At 40.9% G+C, this 20,737-nt stretch overlaps 1 protein-coding gene across 1 annotated transcript in view; it reads left to right on the forward strand.

Moving 5' to 3' along the window:
* Window positions 1-20,737, forward strand: part of AHNAK (AHNAK nucleoprotein) — a 102,680-nt gene that overhangs the window by 72,678 nt on the left and 9,265 nt on the right. Inside the window, exons 5-11 of the mRNA XM_082271026.1 lie at window positions 10,077-12,900; window positions 13,063-14,730; window positions 14,899-15,837; window positions 16,006-17,616; window positions 17,782-18,462; window positions 18,631-19,857; window positions 19,888-20,733. Of these exons, the coding sequence (XP_082127152.1) occupies window positions 10,077-12,900; window positions 13,063-14,730; window positions 14,899-15,837; window positions 16,006-17,616; window positions 17,782-18,462; window positions 18,631-19,857; window positions 19,888-20,733 (9,796 nt within the window). The remainder of the gene's footprint in view (window positions 1-10,076; window positions 12,901-13,062; window positions 14,731-14,898; window positions 15,838-16,005; window positions 17,617-17,781; window positions 18,463-18,630; window positions 19,858-19,887; window positions 20,734-20,737) is intronic.

The raw sequence follows: 20,737 nt of genomic DNA on the forward strand, positions 1-20,737 counted from the left end.
CCAAACCCACTTCCTAATGACGGGTATACGTGACCAACCGCCATGTATACCTAATATTTTTTTTAAATGTGGTGGTGAAATCACCTCCTACAGTTCTGCCATCAGAGATTTCCATATATGCTGAGCGCAAACGCTGTTTGTTTCAGAATATATATAAATCAGTGTGGATCTATATAGTCGGGGGATTAGCGAGACCCTAATCCCCCGACTATTATGTGGAGGAGTAAAGTAGAGGAAATTAACAAGTTCGGGGACCTGATCCTATCGGCACAAGGCCGACAGGTGCAATATACTAAAAAATGGGCATTGTGGAACTAGTTTATAATATCAGATGAAGGGAAGGCGGGGTTTACGGACCCCTAATGATTAGTATAGCAAGGGACAAAATCAGTCCCCATTGAGGGGATATGAAAGGGAGAGTGATTGTTTGTTTTTTTTTTTTCTTCACAAGAAAGGGATAGTTTTCAAAAGACACTGAGAATAATAAATAAGTCTCTGTTGGTACAGAGAATACACTGAGAGGGAATTAAGATTGAATTGAGGAGATATACATTAAAGTGACTCACTAGAGGGGAAATCGGGAAGATATTGAAGACACAGAGACCACAAGGTTGAGACATAGAAAGGATAAGGGAAATAGAACATAGACACAAGGAACACAGTGAACATATGGAGGAGATCACAATAATAACACTAAGGCACGGAAATACACTCCCTTTTTTTTTTTTCTCTTTCTCTCTCCCTGACTTACTAGGAAAAGGTTACCTCAAGTATCAGGTAGACTGATACCGAAAGTGAGGAGGATATTAAGAACCCGAACCTCAAACATAACTATACATTAACTACTTTACCACCAGAGGATTTTGCTGTCTTACGTCTGGGCCACTTTTTGCGATTCTGCGCTGTGCGACTTTAACAGACAATTGCGCGGTCATGCGACGCTGTACCCAAACAAAATTTACGTCCTTTTTTTTCCCACAAACAGAACTTTTTTTTTGGTGGTATTTGATCACCTGTGCGATTTTTACTTTTTGCGCTATAAACAAAGAAAGAGTGTTTATTTTGAAAAAATCATATTTTTAACATTTTTTTTTATATGAAATTCCCCCCAAAAAAATTTAAAAATCTAAATTTTTTTAAATTTTTGACCAATTTGTTTTCCGCTACCTATGTTTGGTAAAAAAAAATCACAATAAGTGTATTTTGATTGTGTTTGTTTTTTTTTTTTTTTGCGGGACTGCGACATTGCGGCAGACAGATCGGTCCCTTGACTGACATTTTTGACACTTTTGGGGGTACCAGTGACATTACTACAGTAATCAGTGCTATATATATGCACTGTTACTGTAAAAATGACACTGGCAGGGAAGGGGTTAATTTTATTGGAGAGGGAGGGGTTAATGTATGCCTGGTGCTTACTGACGTGTGTGGGGGGAGGTGACGGAGTGAGTCAGGGACAGATCGGATGTTCAGCTATGCTGAACACTCCGATCTGTCACTCCCTGTCACTTAGGAGATCCGCCCACTCTGTTTACACAGGCGGGCGGATCTCCAAACTAGATTCCCCAACGATTGGGGAAGAGCAGCGGCGATCGCCGCCGCTCCTCCTCTGGCCCGACTCCCGCTGTGAAAACAGCGGGAGCGCCGCCTACAGGGGGAGGAGTCTAGCGACGTAGTACTATGTCGCTAGACGATAACGAGCCACGTTGCTGCTACTGCAGACCTAAAGTGGTTAAAATCGAGAAGGGTCCTTGGCTTCCTAACCCACACCCCCTCCTTCCCCCGGATGTAATAATTACCATAGATTCTTTCTATTGGAAGGGGAAGAGCGAGAGGGGGCGGGATGGGGAAAGAAAAAAGAAAACTTCCTCTGACGGTAATGGTTTAGTTGTCCCTTTAGCAGTAATAACGGTAGGAAAAGGAAGAAAAAAGAGGAGGTGTTGGTGGTTATAAATAGTAAATAGAAGCGAGAGGCAGGAGCTATAATGTATTTAAGGTGGATATAAGACTTGGAGATTGGACAGATCCACAGATTTCAAAGGTAGGGTCGGTTTTTAATTACAGGATAAGCGAGGGGTGGGCCAAAATATAAATGTGTAACCTGTTGTGGAAAATTCCCCCCCCCCCTTTTTTTTTTTTCTTTCCTTTCTTCTCTCTCTTTCTGTTGCTCTTTTCCTTTTACTTTTTTCTTTTCTAAGTATTTTGGAAAAATAAAACTCTAGAGGCATTGGAGAATTTAGATGGTTGGCACGAGTTGGTGTCTGAGATTTTTCAGAATAATTTTCAAAGTTAATAATTTATGCGGATCTGAATACACTTGTAATAATTATGTAATAAACAGGCAAAAAATAAATAATTATGTGTTGGCATTTCAAACCAAGCGGTTCAGAATTTGTGAATATTGTATTGGAAAATCTCCTTTGTTTTCTTTCTTATGAATAAATACATTTAAAAAGAAAATAAAATAAATCAGGGTGGCAGCTGATTAGTGTACCTGCAAGGCAAAGTGAACAGTAAACATAAAACATTACATTGGTACCTGAAAAGTACCAATGAAAAACAGTAAAAGTAAGAAGAGTAGAAATAGAAGAGCAGAGTAAGAACAGAAAAATAACTCAGACGACATTTTATTTTATTTTATGGTGTTTTTTTTTTTTTTTGTTTTTTTGTAATTTTTTCTTTTTTTACACTTTTTTTTTTCCTTCAACGTTAAAGTTCCAGGTTAGGGTCTCTCAAAATGATGATAGCCATCGAACATCTTATGAGACCCTGTGTTAGTGTGCCCTACACTGTGTCGTGCTGTACCCTATGCTAATAATCCACTAGTGTGTGGTAGCGTCGGAAACAGTCACCGTGGCAAAGACCAGGTCGGTCAGGACAGTCAGGGCAATAATTACGGGTGTCACGCCTAAATCCGCGCTTGCTGCAGACACTGCATCTTTTTTGGGGGTATCTTTGGGTAGGGGCACTCGGGAGGAATTCTGGAAAATGCCTCTCATGCAGCCGGCTCACTGCATCTGATTGAGGAAGTTGGAAGAAGCACCTGCTGGAAACAGAAGGGTTCTGATTATCTCTTCTTGGTAGTGTAGGAAGGATAATTTTTTCGGCAGACGCTTTGTATAAGACAAAAGCGTTGTAAATAGCCAATTGAAATAAGTATACAGACACTTTTTTGTACCAGCGTCTGGCCTTAGTGGCAATAAAGTACAGTCCCATCATCTGGTCGTTGAAGTCCACCCCTCCCATTTTACAGTTTTAGTCGTGGACAGAGGGGCTTCTCCACAACAACAGTGACCGTAGTAACTTTGACTGCCATGTCTGGGTGAATGGAGGACAGAACGAAAACGTTCCATTTGTCCCACTTCACTACAAGCAATTAATTGCACCTCAAGCAGGCTCTCTCCCCCGGACTCAGTGGGGCATTTACCACCCGTTGGGGGAAGCGCCGGCGATTAGATCGCACAGTGCCACATGCGCCAATTTGTAATTGAAAGAGGTGTCCAAAAAGTGGCACGCTCAAATGAAAATTGTCCACATACAAGTGGTATCCCTGTCCGAATAAGGGTGACACCAAGTCCCAAACTCTCTTGCCGCTGCTCCCTATGTAGTCTGGGCAGTTGGGGCGCTCCACAGTGCTATCTTTTCCCTCGTAAACACGGAAACTAACTGTATAGCCTGTGGCCCTGTCACAAAGCTTATACAGCTTGACCCCGTATCTGGCACGCTTGCTTTGGAGATACTGTTTGATAGCAAGGTGGCCAGTAAACTAAATCAGGGACTCGTCAACGCAGACCTCTTGTTCGGGGATAAACAAGGCTGCAAACCGCTGATTGAAGTGGTCTACGAGGGCCGAATCTTGTGGAGCCGGTCAAATTCAGGGTCTCCATCAGGATGACAGAGTTCATTGTCGTTGAAATGCATGAACCGAAATATTTGTTTGTATCGAAGCCTGGACATAGCAGCAGAGAAAACGCGCATTTGGTGAATTGGGTCAATGGACCAATATGACCGCAACTCACTCTTTTTGTAATGCCCATGTTGAAGGATAGGCCCAGAAAGGTCTTAAATTCGGAAACCGTTGTAGGTTTCCAGCCGAATTCTCTGGCAAGGGGCGAATTTGGATTGGTTAGCATACAAATTACTTTGATCCACAATAGATCTGTAAAGATCTTCAGTGAAAAACAGCTCAAAATAATTAAGGGGATTAAAATCAGCTGTTTCCACTTGAATTCCCGGTTGGGCAGTGAATGGGGGAAGTACAGGCGCTGTAGTATCAGTAGGCTGCCAATTAGGATATGCCAGCGCTTCAGGGAGGGCACTATGGGCTCTACAGGCCTGTCTTTGAATACGGGGTGGCTGCGAGCCACTACTTGTGCTAGCCACTGCACCAGCATCAACTGCACTTATTGGACTCGCCACATCACCAAGTCTTACTGCAGTGCTGGTATGTCTAGGTCCAGGGTGTACTAGGCCGCTGGTGCTTGCCAGTTCACCAGAATTTTGAGCGGCACTAGTACTGGCACTCTGCTGCATACAAGAAACATCCGGTTCTTGCATCTCAGCAACTCCAGAATAGGGTCGGGTACGCCTGAGCTTAGCAGGGACCCATCCGTCGTCGGAGATATCGGTCAGGGAACCACTGTTCTCTAAAGGTTCGTATACTGACCCTGATTCTGCCAAAGGTTCATATACTGAGCCTGATTCTGCCAGTGAGGCTTCCCCATCGCTCTCATCTGACATGGTCAGTATACTGTAGGCCTCTGCACTACTGTACCACCGTTTTGACATTTTAGCAACTAAATTTACAGGTTCAGTAGTGTGACGAACAGGTAAAAAAGCACCTGGTTGTCGAGGACTATTTGGTCGCTACAAAAAAAACTGCTAGTGCTAGCAGAGGTCAGGCCTGACTCTGCCAATACTGCGGTTTTGTGTTTTTTGGAAGTGACAGTAATCTATTCATTACTACACTTGCCTGGGTGGGGTGGTGTGGGCTGGGCGGAGGGGCTAAATGCAGGTGCTGGCAGGAATCGGTGCTGATCGTGCAAATACCGCGTTTTGGGAACCCTAAACTATGGGGACGCTAGTATAGTTCTGATCAGATATTGATCTATTCAAACACTATACTAGTAATGGAAGTGTGTGTATGTGTGTTAGTGTAATTGACTCTAACTGACGCTAAATAACGGTGGTGTGTGGGGAACATGACGTTAACTAGCCTAACTAGCGTCACCCGTGATACTAATACAGTGATCGGTAATCACTGTATATAGTGAACTCTGTGACAGGGCAGTGAAGAGGTTCACTGGGGGAGATCAAGGGGTTAAAGGTTTATTAGGGGATAGATGGCGGGTGCCCTAAACCTATTTGGGCCTAGCGCAAGCGCAAACTGGGGTCATAAGTGACACTAATCCAGTTATCAGTAGTTAGCGTATATACTGTATGTATTAGTGCACAGTGTGATAGGGAGTGAAGGGGTTAACTGGGGGAGATCAAGGGGTTAAAAGTTTATTAGGGGATAGATGGTGGGTGCCCTAAACCTAGTTGGGCCTAGCGCAAGCGCGATTTAGGGTCCCAAGTGGCACTAAATACAGTGATCAGTAGTTACCTATATACTGTATTTAGTGAACAGTGTGATAGGGAGGGAAGGGGTTAACTGGGGGTGATCAAGGGGTTAAAACTTAGGGGATAGATGGCGGGTGCCCTAAACCTATTTGGGCCTAGCACAAGCACAATTTAGGGTCACAAGTGACACTAAATACAGTGATCAGTAAAATATCTGTATACCACTGTATATAGTGTACACTGTAAGGGTTTTGGGGGCGATCAAGGGGTTAAATGTGTACCTATGTGTGTTAGTGTCAGTGTAGTGTTTGTGAAACTCACATTTAGCTCTCTCTCCTTCTTCTCCTGGAACCGAAAGGGCTCCAGGAGGGAAAATTACATCACTTCCCCTGCCTGTGTTTACATTACATAGGCAGGGGACATGATGCCATTGGGCAGAGCCTATCACCAGATCCAGACCAAAAATCATTGGTCTGCATCTGGTGACTGATTGGTTCTGAGCCCAATCACACCAAGATTGGGTTCGAAGGGCCCGCGGGAGCGCGCCCTGGAGCCGTGAATGCACGCAAAGTAGGTCTACGTCGCCAGACCTAGGAGAGCCACTGTGCTGCAGTAGCAGCAACGTGAGCCGACAGAAAGTGGTTAATACATGAAAATTCAGTGCACTAAAGACTGTGTGTGGGGACACCATGTATGGGTACCCTGGCATAGGCTACACCCATGCCGAGGCCACAATACTTTGAGTCATGGCATGGAAAAATAGCCCCACTTGTTGCACATGGTGGCCACGTGGTCACCTGCTAAATGCAACCCTTTCACCTGATTGCAGTCATGTGCAATGGTAATGCAGTGAAAAGGCATGACACTGACTGCCTCTGGGGCAAAAAACGGACAGGTTTTTGACAATAACCAACTCTATACAAAATGGGGAAAAATAATTTGAGCATTAGGTATATAATAATGCATGCATTTCTGAAGTGAACCCAGACTAAAGTAAAGATCACCCCATCCATCAGCTTATGAACCATATTCAGAAATCATTAGAAGTTGTGGTAAGCCTATTGAAAGACAAGTAACAAAGTGCCCAGTATAGTGAGCTATAAACAGCCTATTGGATAATAGTACACTGCGCTACGAATGTGCAAAATTGAACTCCCAACTGGAGTAAAAACATGGTTAGATATTTGTTTAAAAAAATTAAATGTATTTTAAATGCAGCTAGGGCAAGTACCAAAACTTATGGCAATTTGAGGCTTTTGTAGGCTTCTGTGCATAAGAAGGCAATAGACTTGAAGAAGGCAGGGCAGTATTGAACCAGTCCGGCGCTGCTGCAGCACTAATGTGCTGACAGAAGGGGAGAGCAGAGTAAAAAAAGGTAGGGGCCTCATTAGGGTGTCATGGTTTCACTGTCCAATCAGGAAGTTGAAGGTTTCTCTTTCCCAGTATTCTTGAACACGCTACGTGCGGTCTGGCAACAGTGCCTGCTGTAAAAAATTGGTTGCATAGAACTACAAATCCTCTGGCAGGCAAAATAGTCCTTATATACTGTATGTACTTCAGGTCTATACTTTGATGTTTGACCAGATTTCAACTTTAAAAAATTATTTTAGGTAGTTTGGTATGGGCTAGTCTGTACTGTATTGATAATTCAAGCCCATAAATGTAAAAAAAAAAAAAGAAACTGTTATAAGCCATTCTGAAGAACAGTGTCATTGGCTGGAGTGCTACATGTTTGTTTTTTTCTTTTACAGTACTAATCTAGTGCGGAAAGGTTAGAATCTCTCAGGTTTTTGTTATTGGATTTAATATGAAGATTGAGAGTTCAGCCCTGCAGGAGAGAGCAGTGTCTGAGATCTGGACAAGCCTCAATGACAACACATTTCATAGTTACTTAGTAGTTGAGGTTGAATAAAGACTATAGTCCATCCAGTTCAACCTGTGTAGGTGTGTGTGTGGCCATAATCATCTAACATACCCCTGAATTTTCTGATCCTTGAGATGTACGTCCAAGAGTCTTTTGAAAGTAGCCATACTCCCCGCAGTAACTACCTTTTGCGGCAGAGAATTCCACAGTCTTATAGCCCTAATAGTAAAGAACCCCCTGCACTGCCTGAGGTTAAAACGCTTCTCCTCTAATCGCATTGTATGGCCTTGTGTCCTCATGCAATCCTTGCGACTGAATATTTTTTTTTTCTATGCTGAGATCACCATTGAGGTATCTGTAAATTGCTATCATGTCCCCTCTCAGGCGTCTCATCTCCAGGAAGAATAAATCAAGTGATTGTCATAGGCGTGCGCACAGGGTGTGCTGGGTGTGCCTGGGCACACCCTAATCACCCAGGGCACATTAGCATTATCGCTCTGTTTGCCATTGAGGAGATGGGAAAGATCTCCCTCGGACCTGCTCTGCCATAAGAAAAGTGCCACACACTTCTATTTCACTTTGCCAGTAGGGAGAGTAATGTACCGGGGCCATATACATGTAGGCAGACACATGCATGTGTATTTAAACTTTGGGGTGCACACCCTAATGCAATAGGCTGCGCACACCTATGGTGATTGTAAACGCTCCTCATAATTAAGGTCCTCCAATCCCCTAATTAGTTTAGTTGCCCTTCTCTGGACTCTCTCCAGCTCCAACACATCCCTTCTGAGGACTGGCGACCAGAACTGGACAGAATACTCCAGATGCGGTTGGACCAGAGTTTTATAAAGTGGTAGGATTATAGTTTTATCTCTGGAATACATCCCCTTCCTTATGCATGCTAAAATCCTGCCGGCTTTGGCAGCTGCAACTTGACATTGCATGCTATTGCCAAGTCTATCCTCTACTAAGACTCCCAGATCTTTCTCTATTTTTGGTCCCCCCCCCCCCCCAAAGTGTATTGTGCGTTTTATGTTTTTAGTTTTTGAAAATGTTTGTGCGCATATTGAATATAAATTCAACTGACTGTTTGGGTAGACCCTAATGTTACAATTTTAAAAATTTCAAAAGGAAGAACCAGCGCGAAAAGTCACTACTGGATGAACCAAATATGAAAGTAAATATCACAAAACTCCAATATAAAAGTTCAAATAAACTGGGTGATTGAAAATAGTACAAGAAATAAATTCAAAGTGTTGTGAAGAATCAAAAATACCGTGCCCTCTGAAGAGTGAACTCCTAGGTATACTCTTCAGTGTGCAAATAACGTGCCTTTTGACAGGTGTACTCCAAGGAAAGGATGACACCATGAAAATAATTTGACAAACGTAGAAATTAAAGAGAGGGACAGTGTCCTCTAAAGAGTGAACCCCTAGCAATAGTGAATAAAGAAGACTGTAAACAATGCAAGTCTTCTTTATTCACTATTGCTAGGGGTTCACTCTTTAGAGGACACTGTCCCTCTCTTTAATTTCTACGTTTGTCAAATTATTTTCACGGTGTCATCCTTTCCTTGGGGTACACCTGTCAAAAGGCACGTTATTTGCACACTGAAGAGTATACCTAGGAGTTCACTCTTCAGAGGGCACGGTATTTTTGATTCTTCACAACACTTTGAATTTATTTCTTGTACTATTTTCAATCACCCAGTTTATTTGAACTTTTATATTGGAGTTTTGTGATATTTACTTTCAAATTTGGTTCATCCAGTAGTGACTTTTCGCGCTGGTTCTTCCTTTTGAAATTTTTATATTTTCTATGTGGTGACACTTGGGAACTAGCAGCAGAGTCCGGGTGCTCCATTTCATACACCAGTGTTTTCTTTCCCTTCCTCTATTTCCTAGTGGTAGCGCATAGATTTTCCCCTCTCTATCTTAATGTTACAATTTTGTTGTGTCTGTGGTTTCACAGATATAGCACAATCAATTTTTATATTTACCAACAAGTATGACTTATGTACCTTTACAGAGATACATCAACAGCTGTACGGTGCAAGGTTATTCAATAGCTATCCATTAAATTTAGATCAATTGGATAGGCAAACTCACTGAATAATTACTGGCAGACCTCAAGAATATTGTATATCCAGATTGCAATAAGTATTACTAGCTTTAATATACATATTCAATATACATGTGCCCAATTTACAAAGCAGTCCTGAATGCTTGTTTGACAGGTATAAGTCCAAATGTATTTCCCAAGTGGGGCTAATGTTGGCACTATTGAGGCATAATACCAGAATAAATCCTTGTCATGTAAATTCCCAAAAACTGGTATGATCACCCAGCAGTAGCACAAGCACAGATCTTAATTTGAAAGAACAAATGAGATTTATGCTGCTTCGTTTTAAACTACTGACATCTATACAAACCAAAAAGCAACCTGGCAAAGGTTCTAACCTTACCCATCTGTGTCCAAAACAAAAAATGACTTCATGCTTATGAGAAATTTATATGCCTTTTAAAATCTCAGAAATGTAATTGTCATTCAATATTTTTTATTTATTTTTTTTCTCATATTTAAACAGGATGTTTTTATATCAGTAATTTAAGGCAAATTTTTAACAATCTGTCACTGTATTGTTTTCTAGAGTGGAGATGATGAGGAATACAGACGAATTTATACAAAAAAGATTAAACCACGTCTGAAGTCAGATGAGACTCTGGAACCAGAGACTCAGACAAGGACCATCACAGTTACAAGGAAAGTGACCGCTTACACTGTGGATGTGACCGGAGCAAAAGACTCAAAAGAAATTGACATAAGCAGTCCTGAATATAAAATCAAGATTCCTCGTCATGAAATAACTGAGATGTCTAAAACCAGTGTGCAGACAGATGAGGGTAAAACCATTATCCGAATGCCTGGTATTGATGTGTCCAGTAAAAGCTATCAGGCAGGAAGAGAATACAGTGTTTCCCTGCCAAGTGACTCTGTGAACGTACACAGTACCACTGTGAGGTACCATGAACAGGGCAAAGGACAGCTTGAGCTTCCTGAAGGCTACAGTGATGCTGCTGGAAGTGTCCAAGCTGGCAGCACATCTTCCTTAAGCATCAATTTGCCTGCTGTAAATGTTTCTGCCCCAAAATTCCAAAGCTATGAAAAGAAATTTGAGATGAGGACATCCAGATTTGAGACTGAGCATGATGATAGGTTTAAAGGCCTCAGTGTTGCTGGAAATTCCTCTGTAGGCATTGGCCAAACAAACCCTGACATTGCTAGGGTGCCCAAACAGGACACATCAATAACCTCTAAACTCGACTTCCAGTCATCTGGTGTGAAGATCAGTAGTCCTCAATTTGACATTAAGAAAGCAGAAGGAATTAAAATGGAAACTGCAGCCCTTCGTGAAATACCAGCAGATATTACAATTAAAGAAACCCACTCTTCATCTATAACTGGAGATATTAAGGCACCTGAAAAAAATCGACCCCCTTTGGACACCAGTTGTGGGTCAGTGAATATAGGGCTTCCATCGTTTCAGATGCCAAAGTCTGGTTCCTTGGAAACAAAGCTTGACAGGACCTATACTCAGACAACCTTGATTCAAGATGGGAATGTCCATGAAAAACCACAGTTGAACCTCATTCCACCATCAGTTGAAGGAGAAGCCACTACAGCAAAAATAGACTTGACTGTGCCCAGTCTGGATGTGAAAGGAACAGATATTAACTTAGACAGTTCTGTGGGAAAGATACACATACCATCATTTAAAATGCCAAAGTTTGGTGTCCTGGGAACAAATGAAGGGATATCAGAAACTGGTACTGAACCTTCTGGAACATCTGTGTACACATACACAACCGAGGGTAAGACTAGTGTTAAAATGCCTGGCCACGATGGATTCAAGTTAAAAAAAGATTTCCAAGGTCCCGCAGTTCGTATCACAAATTCACAAGCTGCATCTGCCGACGTAGATATTAAAGGTCCTCATTTAGGTTTGCAGGAAACTGTGAACTTGCCAAAGGAGTCCTTGGAGTTTAAAAGTGCCTTGTCAGACACTGTTTTGAAAGGCTCAGAAGTAAATATTAATATGCCCAAATTTAAAATGCCAAAATTTGGAATTGCAGAATCCAATTTGCATGGTCTAGATGTGAACATTGGCAAACAAAACATGGACATATCCGGTACAGACATAGATCCAAATATTGGTAACCTAGGTGGTGACCTAAAAGGCCCTAGCCTGAAAATAGAATCCATAAAATCCAACTTGCCAAAAGTGTCTGTGCCAGATATTGGTGCTAATATCAAAGGTCCTAAAATAGGAGGCTTTGGGGTGTCAGAAGGGAAAATAAAAGGTCCTAAATTTGAAAAACCCCAAGTCGATATAAATTTACCAAAAGTGTCAGTGCCAGAGGGGGATTTAAAAGATGCCAGAGTAGATGTCAAAGGCACAAAGATCGGGCTTCAGGGTCCAGGTATAGATGTTCATGGTAAAATGGGAAGTTCTAAGTTTGAGTTGCCTTCAATGCAGCTTTCAAACATGTCTGTGCCAGAAATTGATCTAAAAGGACCGAAACTAGAAAGTGATTTGAAAGAAACTGACTTTAAGTTAAAGGGTCCTGAACTGGATGCTCATATTCCTGATGTTAATTTAGATGCTTCTGATGTTAATTTAGAAGGAAAAATACAAATGCCAAAGTTTAAAATGCCAAAGTTTGGTATTTCTAAGCCACAAATTGAAGGCCCAAATTTAGATATAGGTTTGTCCATGGGAAATGTTGGCTTACCAGGTGCAAATCTAGACATCAAAGCTCCGGAGTTAAATATCAAGGATCCAGATGGGAAATGGAAAGGTCCAAAGTTTGAAATGCCTTCATTGGATATTGGTTTACCAAAGGTATCTGTGGCTGATGCTGATCTGAATTTGAAAGGTCCAAAGTTGGAAGGAGATTTGAAAGCTCCCAAAGTTGACATCAAAGGCCCAGAGGTTAACCTTGAGGCTCCAGGTGTAGATATTGATGGTAAAGTAAAAGGTCCCAAGTTCAAGTTGCCTTCAATGCCAAAAATGTCAACGCCTGATTTTGACTTAAATTTGAAAGCTCCTAAAATAGGAGATTTGCAAGGCCCTAAAGTTGACCTCAAATCCCCAGAACTAGACGTTGAAGCTCCAGGAATAGAATTAGACGCACCGGATGTAAACTTGAAAGGCCCAGAAGGCAAACTGAAAATGCCCAAATTTAAAATGCCCAAATTTGGTGTCTCTGGTCCAAAAGTTGAGGGGCCAGATATTGATGCTAACCTTCCTAAAGGAAGTATCAATATATCTGGTCCAAGTGTGGATATTCAGGCTCCAGGTGTAGACATTGCGGGACCAGAGGGAAAATTAAAGGGCCCAAATTTTGAAACGCCTTCCATGAATATAGGCTTGCCAAAGGTATCAATGCCTGATGCTGATTTGAGTCTGAAAGGTCCAAAGTTAGATTGGAAAGGTCCCAAAGTTGACGTCAAAGGCCCAGAAGTTGACCTTGAGGCTCCAGATGTAGATATCGATGGTAAAGTAAAAGGTCCCAAGTTCAAGTTACCTTCAATGCCAAAAATGTCAATGCCTGATGTTGATCTAAATCTGAAAGGTCCAAAGCTGGAAGGAGATTTGAAAGGTCCCAAAGTTGACCTCAAAGGCCCAGAAGTTGACCTTGAGGCTCCAGATGTAGATATTGATGGAAAAGTAAAAGGTCACAAGTTCAAGTTACCTTCAATGCCAAAAATGTCAATGCCTGATGTTGATCTAAATCTGAAAGGTCCAAAGCTGGAAGGAGATTTGAAAGGTCCCAAAGTTGACATCAAAGGCCCAGAAGTTGACCTTGAGGCTCCAGATGTAGATATTGATGGTAAAGTAAAAGGTCCTAAATATAAGTTACCTTCAATGCCAAAAATGTCAATGCCTGATATTGACTTTAATTTAAAAGGTCCTAAAATAGGAGATTTGAAAGGTCCCAAAGCTGACATTAAAACACCAGAACTAGAAATTGAAGCTCCAGGAATAGAATTAGAAGCACCAGATGTAAATCTGAAAGGCCCAGAAGGCAAATTTAAAATGCCCAAATTTAAAATGCCCAAATTTGGTGTCTCTGGTCCAAAAATTGAAGGTCCAGACATTGATGCTAGTCTTCCCAAAGGAAGTATTGATATATCCGGTCCAGATGTAGATATTCAGGCTCCTGATGTAGATTTAGAGGGACCAGAGGGCAAACTAAAGGGCCACAAATTTAAAATGCCCTCAAAGAATATAGGTATGCCAAAAGTATCAATGCCTGATTTTGATCTAAATCTGAAAGGTCCAAAGTTGGAAGGAGATTTAAAAGGTCCCAAAGTTGACATCAAAGGCCCAGAGGTTAACCTTGAGGCTCCAGATGTAGATATTGATGGTAAAGTAAAAGGTCCCAAGTTCAAGTTACCTTCAATGTCAAAAATGTCAATGCCTGATGTTGATCTAAATCTGAAAGGTCCAAAGTTGGAAGGAGATTTGAAAGGTCCCAAAGTTGACATCAAAGGCCCCGAAGTTAACCTTGAGGCTCCAGATGTAGATATTGATGGTAAAGTAAAAGGTTCCAAGTTCAAGTTACCTTCAATGCCAAAAGTGTCAATGCCTGATTTTGATCTAAATCTGAAAGGTCCAAAGTTGGAAGGAGATTTGAAAGGTCCCAAAATTGACCTGAAAGGCCCAGAAGTTGACCTTGAGGCTCCAGATGTAGATATTGATGGAAAAGTAAAAGGTCCTAAATATAAGTTACCGTCAATGCCTGATATTGACTTTAATTTAAAAGGTCCTAAAATAGGAGGAGATTTGAAAGGTCCGAAAGCTGACATTAAAACACCAGAACTAGACATTGAAGCTCCAGGAATAGAATTAGAAGCACCAGATGTAGATCTGAAAGGCCCAGAAGGCAAATTTAAAATGCCCAAATTTAAAATGCCCAAATTTGGTGTCTCTGGTCCAAAAATTGAAGGTCCAGACATTGATGCTAGTCTTCCCAAAGGAAGTATTGATATATCCGGTCCAGATGTAGATGTTCAGGCTCCTGATGTAGATTTAGAGGGACCAGAGGGCAAACTAAAGGGCCACACATTTAAAATGCCCTCAATGAATATAGGTATGCCAAAAGTATCAATGCCTGATGTTGATCTAAATCTGAAAGGTCCAAAGTTGGAAGGAGATTTGAAAGGTCCAAAAGTTGACATCAAAGGCCCCAAAGTTGACCTTGAGGCTCCAGATGTAGATATTGATGGAAAAGTAAAAGGTCCTAAATATAAGTTACCTTCAATGCCAAAAATGTCAATGCCTGATGTTGATCTACATCTGAAAGGTCCAAAGTTGGAAGGCGATTTGAAAGGTCCCAAAGTTGACATCAAAGGCCCAGAAGTTGACCTTGAGGCTCCAGATGTAGATATTGATGGTAAAGTAAAAGGTCCCAAGTTCAAGTTACCTTCAATGCCAAAAATGTCAATGCCTGATGTTGATCTACATCTGAAAGGTCCAAAGTTGGAAGGAGATTTGAAAGGTCCCAAAGTTGACATCAAAGGCCCAGAAGTTGACCTTGAGGCTCCAGATGTAGATATTGATGGTAAAGTAAAAGGTCCCAAGTTCAAGTTACCTTCAATGCCAAAAATGTCAATGCCTGATTTTGACTTAAATTTGAAAGGTCCTAAAATTGAAGGAGATTTGAAAGGTCCCAAAGTTGACATCAAAGGCCCAGAAGTTGACCTTGAGGCTCCAGATGTAGATATTGATGGTAAAGTAAAAGGTCCTAAATATAAGTTCCCTTCAATGCCAAAAATGTCAATGCCTGATATTGACTTTAATTTAAAAGGCCCTAAAATAGGAGATTTGAAAGGTCCCAAAGCTGACATTAAAACACCAGAACTAGACATTGAAGCTCCAGGAATAGAATTAGAAGCACCAGATGTAAATCTGAAAGGCCCAGAAGGCAAATTTAAAATGCCCAAATTTAAAATGCCCAAATTTGGTGTCTCTGGTCCAAAAATGGAAGGTCCAGACATTGATGCTAGTCTTCCCAAAGGAAGTATTGATATATCTGGTCCAGATGTGGATATTCAGGCTCCTGATGTAGATTTAGAGGGACCAGAGGGCAAACTAAAGGGCCACAAATTTAAAATGCCCTCAGTGAATATAGGTATGCCAAAAGTATCAATGCCTGATTTTGATCTAAATCTAAAAGGTCCAAAGTTGGAAGGAGATTTGAAAGGTCCCAAAGTTGACATTAAAGGCCCAGAAGTTGACCTTGAGGCTCCAGATGTAGATATTGATGGTAAAGTAAAAGGTCCCAAGTTCAAGTTGCCTTCAATGCCAAAAATGTCAATGCCTGATTTTGATTTAAATCTGAAAGGTCCAAACTTGGAAGGAGATTTGAAAGGTCCCAAAGTTGACATCAAAGGCCCAGAAGTTGACCTTGAGGCTCCAGATGTAGATATTGATGGTAAAGTAAAAGGTCCCAAGTTCAAGTTACCTTCAATGCCAAAAATGTCAATGCCTGATGTTGATCTACATCTGAAAGGTCCAAAGTTGGAAGGAGATTTGAAAGGTCCCAAAGTTGATATCAAAGGCCCAAAAGTTGATCTTGAGGCTCCAGATGTAGATATTGATGGAAAAGTTAAAGGTCCTAAATATAAGTTCCCTTCAATGCCAAAAATGTCAATGCCTGATATTGACTTTAATTTAAAAGGTCCTAAAATAGAAGGAGATTTGAAAGGTCCCAAAGCTGACATTAAAACACCAGAACTAGACATTGAAGCTCCAGGGATAGAATTAGAAGCACCAGATGTAAATCTGAAAGGCCCAGAAGGCAAATTTAAAATGCCCAAATTTAAAATGCCCAAATTTGGTGTCTCTGGTCCAAAAATTGAAGGCCCAGACATTGATGTTAGTCTTCCCAAAGGAAGTATTGATATATCTGGTCCAGATGTGGATATTCAGGCTCCTGATGTAGATTTAGAGGGACCAGAGGGCAAACTAAAGGGCCACAAATTTAAAATGCCCTCAGTGAATATAGGTATGCCAAAAGTATCAATGCCTGATTTTGATCTAAATCTAAAAGGTCCAAAGTTGGAAGGAGATTTGAAAGGTCCCAAAGTTGATATCAAAGGCCCAGAAGTTGACCTTGAGGCTCCAGATGTAGATATTGATGGTAAAGTAAAAGGTCCCAAGTTCAAGTTGCCTTCAATGCCAAAAATGTCAATGCCTGATTTTGATCTAAATCTGAAAGGTCCAAAGTTGGAAGGAGATTTGAAAGGTCCCAAAGTTGACATCAAAGGCCCAGAAGTTGACCTTGAGGCTCCAGATGTAGATATTGATGGTAAAGTAAAAGGTCCCAAGTTCAAGTTGCCTTCAATGCCAAAAATGTCAATGCCTGATTTTGATCTAAATCTGAAAGGTCCAAAGTTGGAAGGAGATTTGAAAGGTCCCAAAGTTGACATCAAAGGCCCAGAAGTTGACCTTGAGGCTCCAGATGTAGATATTGATGGTAAAGTAAAAGGTCCTAAATATAAGTTCCCTTCAATGCCAAAAATGTCAATGCCTGATATTGACTTTAATTTAAAAGGCCCTAAAATAGAAGGAGATTTGAAAGGTCCCAAAGCTGACATTAAAACACCAGAACTAGACATTGAAGCTCCAGGAATAGAATTAGAAGCACCAGATGTAAATCTGAAAGGCCCAGAAGGCAAATTTAAAATGCCCAAATTTAAAATGCCCAAATTTGGTGTCTCTGGTCCAAAAATGGAAGGTCCAGACATTGATGCTAGTCTTCCCAAAGGAAGTATTGATATATCTGGTCCAGATGTGGATATTCAGGCTCCTGATGTAGATTTAGAGGGACCAGAGGGCAAACTAAAGGGCCACAAATTTAAAATGCCCTCAGTGAATATAGGTATGCCAAAAGTATCAATGCCTGATTTTGATCTAAATCTAAAAGGTCCAAAGTTGGAAGGAGATTTGAAAGGTCCCAAAGTTGACATTAAAGGCCCAGAAGTTGACCTTGAGGCTCCAGATGTAGATATTGATGGTAAAGTAAAAGGTCCCAAGTTCAAGTTGCCTTCAATGCCAAAAATGTCAATGCCTGATTTTGATTTAAATCTGAAAGGTCCAAACTTGGAAGGAGATTTAAAAGGTCCCAAAGTTGACATCAAAGGCCCAGAAGTTGACCTTGAGGCTCCAGATGTAGATATTGATGGTAAAGTAAAAGGTCCTAAATATAAGTTCCCTTCAATGCCAAAAATGTCAATGCCTGATATTGACTTTAATTTAAAAGGTCCTAAAATAGGAGATTTGAAAGGTCCCAAAGCTGACATTAAAACACCAGAACTAGACATTGAAGCTCCAGGAATAGAATTAGAAGCACCAGATGTAAATCTGAAAGGCCCAGAAGGCAAATTTAAAATGCCCAAATTTAAAATGCCCAAATTTGGTGTCTCTGGTCCAAAAGTGGAAGGTCCAGACATTGATGCTAGTCTTCCCAAAGGAAGTATTGATATATCTGGTCCAGATGTGGATATTCAGGCTCCTGATGTAGATTTAGAGGGACCAGAGGGCAAACTAAAGGGCCACAAATTTAAAATGCCCTCAGTGAATATAGGTATGCCAAAAGTATCAATGCCTGATTTTGATCTAAATCTAAAAGGTCCAAAGTTGGAAGGAGATTTGAAAGGTCCCAAAGTTGACATTAAAGGCCCAGAAGTTGACCTTGAGGCTCCAGATGTAGACATTGATGGTAAAGTAAAAGGTCCCAAGTTCAAGTTGCCTTCAATGCCAAAAATGTCAATGCCTGATTTTGATTTAAATCTGAAAGGTCCAAACTTGGAAGGAGATTTGAAAGGTCCCAAAGTTGACATCAAAGGCCCAGAAGTTGACCTTGAGGCTCCAGATGTAGATATTGATGGTAAAGTAAAAGGTCCCAAGTTCAAGTTGCCTTCAATGCCAAAAATGTCAATGCCTGATTTTGATCTAAATCTGAAAGGTCCAAAGTTGGAAGGAGATTTGAAAGGTCCCAAAGTTGACATCAAAGGCCCAGAAGTTGACCTTGAGGCTCCAGATGTAGATATTGATGGTAAAGTAAAAGGTCCCAAGTTCAAGTTACCTTCAATGCCAAAAATGTCAATGCCTGATGTTGATCTACATCTGAAAGGTCCAAAGTTGGAAGGAGATTTGAAAGGTCCCAAAGTTGATATCAAAGGCCCAAAAGTTGATCTTGAGGCTCCAGATGTAGATATTGATGGAAAAGTTAAAGGTCCTAAATATAAGTTCCCTTCAATGCCAAAAATGTCAATGCCTGATATTGACTTTAATTTAAAAGGTCCTAAAATAGAAGGAGATTTGAAAGGTCCCAAAGCTGACATTAAAACACCAGAACTAGACATTGAAGCTCCAGGGATAGAATTAGAAGCACCAGATGTAAATCTGAAAGGCCCAGAAGGCAAATTTAAAATGCCCAAATTTAAAATGCCCAAATTTGGTGTCTCTGGTCCAAAAATTGAAGGCCCAGACATTGATGTTAGTCTTCCCAAAGGAAGTATTGATATATCTGGTCCAGATGTGGATATTCAGGCTCCTGATGTAGATTTAGAGGGACCAGAGGGCAAACTAAAGGGCCACAAATTTAAAATGCCCTCAGTGAATATAGGTATGCCAAAAGTATCAATGCCTGATTTTGATCTAAATCTAAAAGGTCCAAAGTTGGAAGGAGATTTGAAAGGTCCCAAAGTTGATATCAAAGGCCCAGAAGTTGACCTTGAGGCTCCAGATGTAGATATTGATGGTAAAGTAAAAGGTCCCAAGTTCAAGTTGCCTTCAATGCCAAAAATGTCAATGCCTGATTTTGATCTAAATCTGAAAGGTCCAAAGTTGGAAGGAGATTTGAAAGGTCCCAAAGTTGACATCAAAGGCCCAGAAGTTGACCTTGAGGCTCCAGATGTAGATATTGATGGTAAAGTAAAAGGTCCCAAGTTCAAGTTGCCTTCAATGCCAAAAATGTCAATGCCTGATTTTGATCTAAATCTGAAAGGTCCAAAGTTGGAAGGAGATTTGAAAGGTCCCAAAGTTGACATCAAAGGCCCAGAAGTTGACCTTGAGGCTCCAGATGTAGATATTGATGGTAAAGTAAAAGGTCCTAAATATAAGTTCCCTTCAATGCCAAAAATGTCAATGCCTGATATTGACTTTAATTTAAAAGGCCCTAAAATAGAAGGAGATTTGAAAGGTCCCAAAGCTGACATTAAAACACCAGAACTAGACATTGAAGCTCCAGGAATAGAATTAGAAGCACCAGATGTAAATCTGAAAGGCCCAGAAGGCAAATTTAAAATGCCCAAATTTAAAATGCCCAAATTTGGTGTCTCTGGTCCAAAAATGGAAGGTCCAGACATTGATGCTAGTCTTCCCAAAGGAAGTATTGATATATCTGGTCCAGATGTGGATATTCAGGCTCCTGATGTAGATTTAGAGGGACCAGAGGGCAAACTAAAGGGCCACAAATTTAAAATGCCCTCAGTGAATATAGGTATGCCAAAAGTATCAATGCCTGATTTTGATCTAAATCTAAAAGGTCCAAAGTTGGAAGGAGATTTGAAAGGTCCCAAAGTTGACATTAAAGGCCCAGAAGTTGACCTTGAGGCTCCAGATGTAGATATTGATGGTAAAGTAAAAGGTCCCAAGTTCAAGTTGCCTTCAATGCCAAAAATGTCAATGCCTGATTTTGATTTAAATCTGAAAGGTCCAAACTTGGAAGGAGATTTGAAAGGTCCCAAAGTTGACATCAAAGGCCCAGAAGTTGACCTTGAGGCTCCAGATGTAGATATTGATGGTAAAGTAAAAGGTCCCAAGTTCAAGTTGCCTTCAATGCCAAAAATGTCAATGCCTGATTTTGATCTAAATCTGAAAGGTCCAAAGTTGGAAGGAGATTTGAAAGGTCCCAAAGTTGACATCAAAGGCCCAGAAGTTGACCTTGAGGCTCCAGATGTAGATATTGATGGTAAAGTAAAAGGTCCCAAGTTCAAGTTACCTTCAATGCCAAAAATGTCAATGCCTGATATTGACCTAAATTTGAAAGGTCCTAAAATCGAAGGCGATTTGAAAGGCCCTCAAGTTGATATTAAAGCCCCAGAGCTTGATGTTGAAGCTCCAGGAGTAGAATTAGAAGCACCAGATATCAATCTGAAAGGCCCAGAAGGAAAGTTTAAAATGCCCAAATTTAAAATGCCCAAATTTGGCGTTTCTGGTCCAAAAATGGAAGGTCC

Source organism: Pelophylax lessonae (genome assembly GCF_965119305.1).
Source record: "Pelophylax lessonae genome assembly, chromosome: 10".
Taxonomy (NCBI): domain Eukaryota; kingdom Metazoa; phylum Chordata; class Amphibia; order Anura; family Ranidae; genus Pelophylax; species Pelophylax lessonae.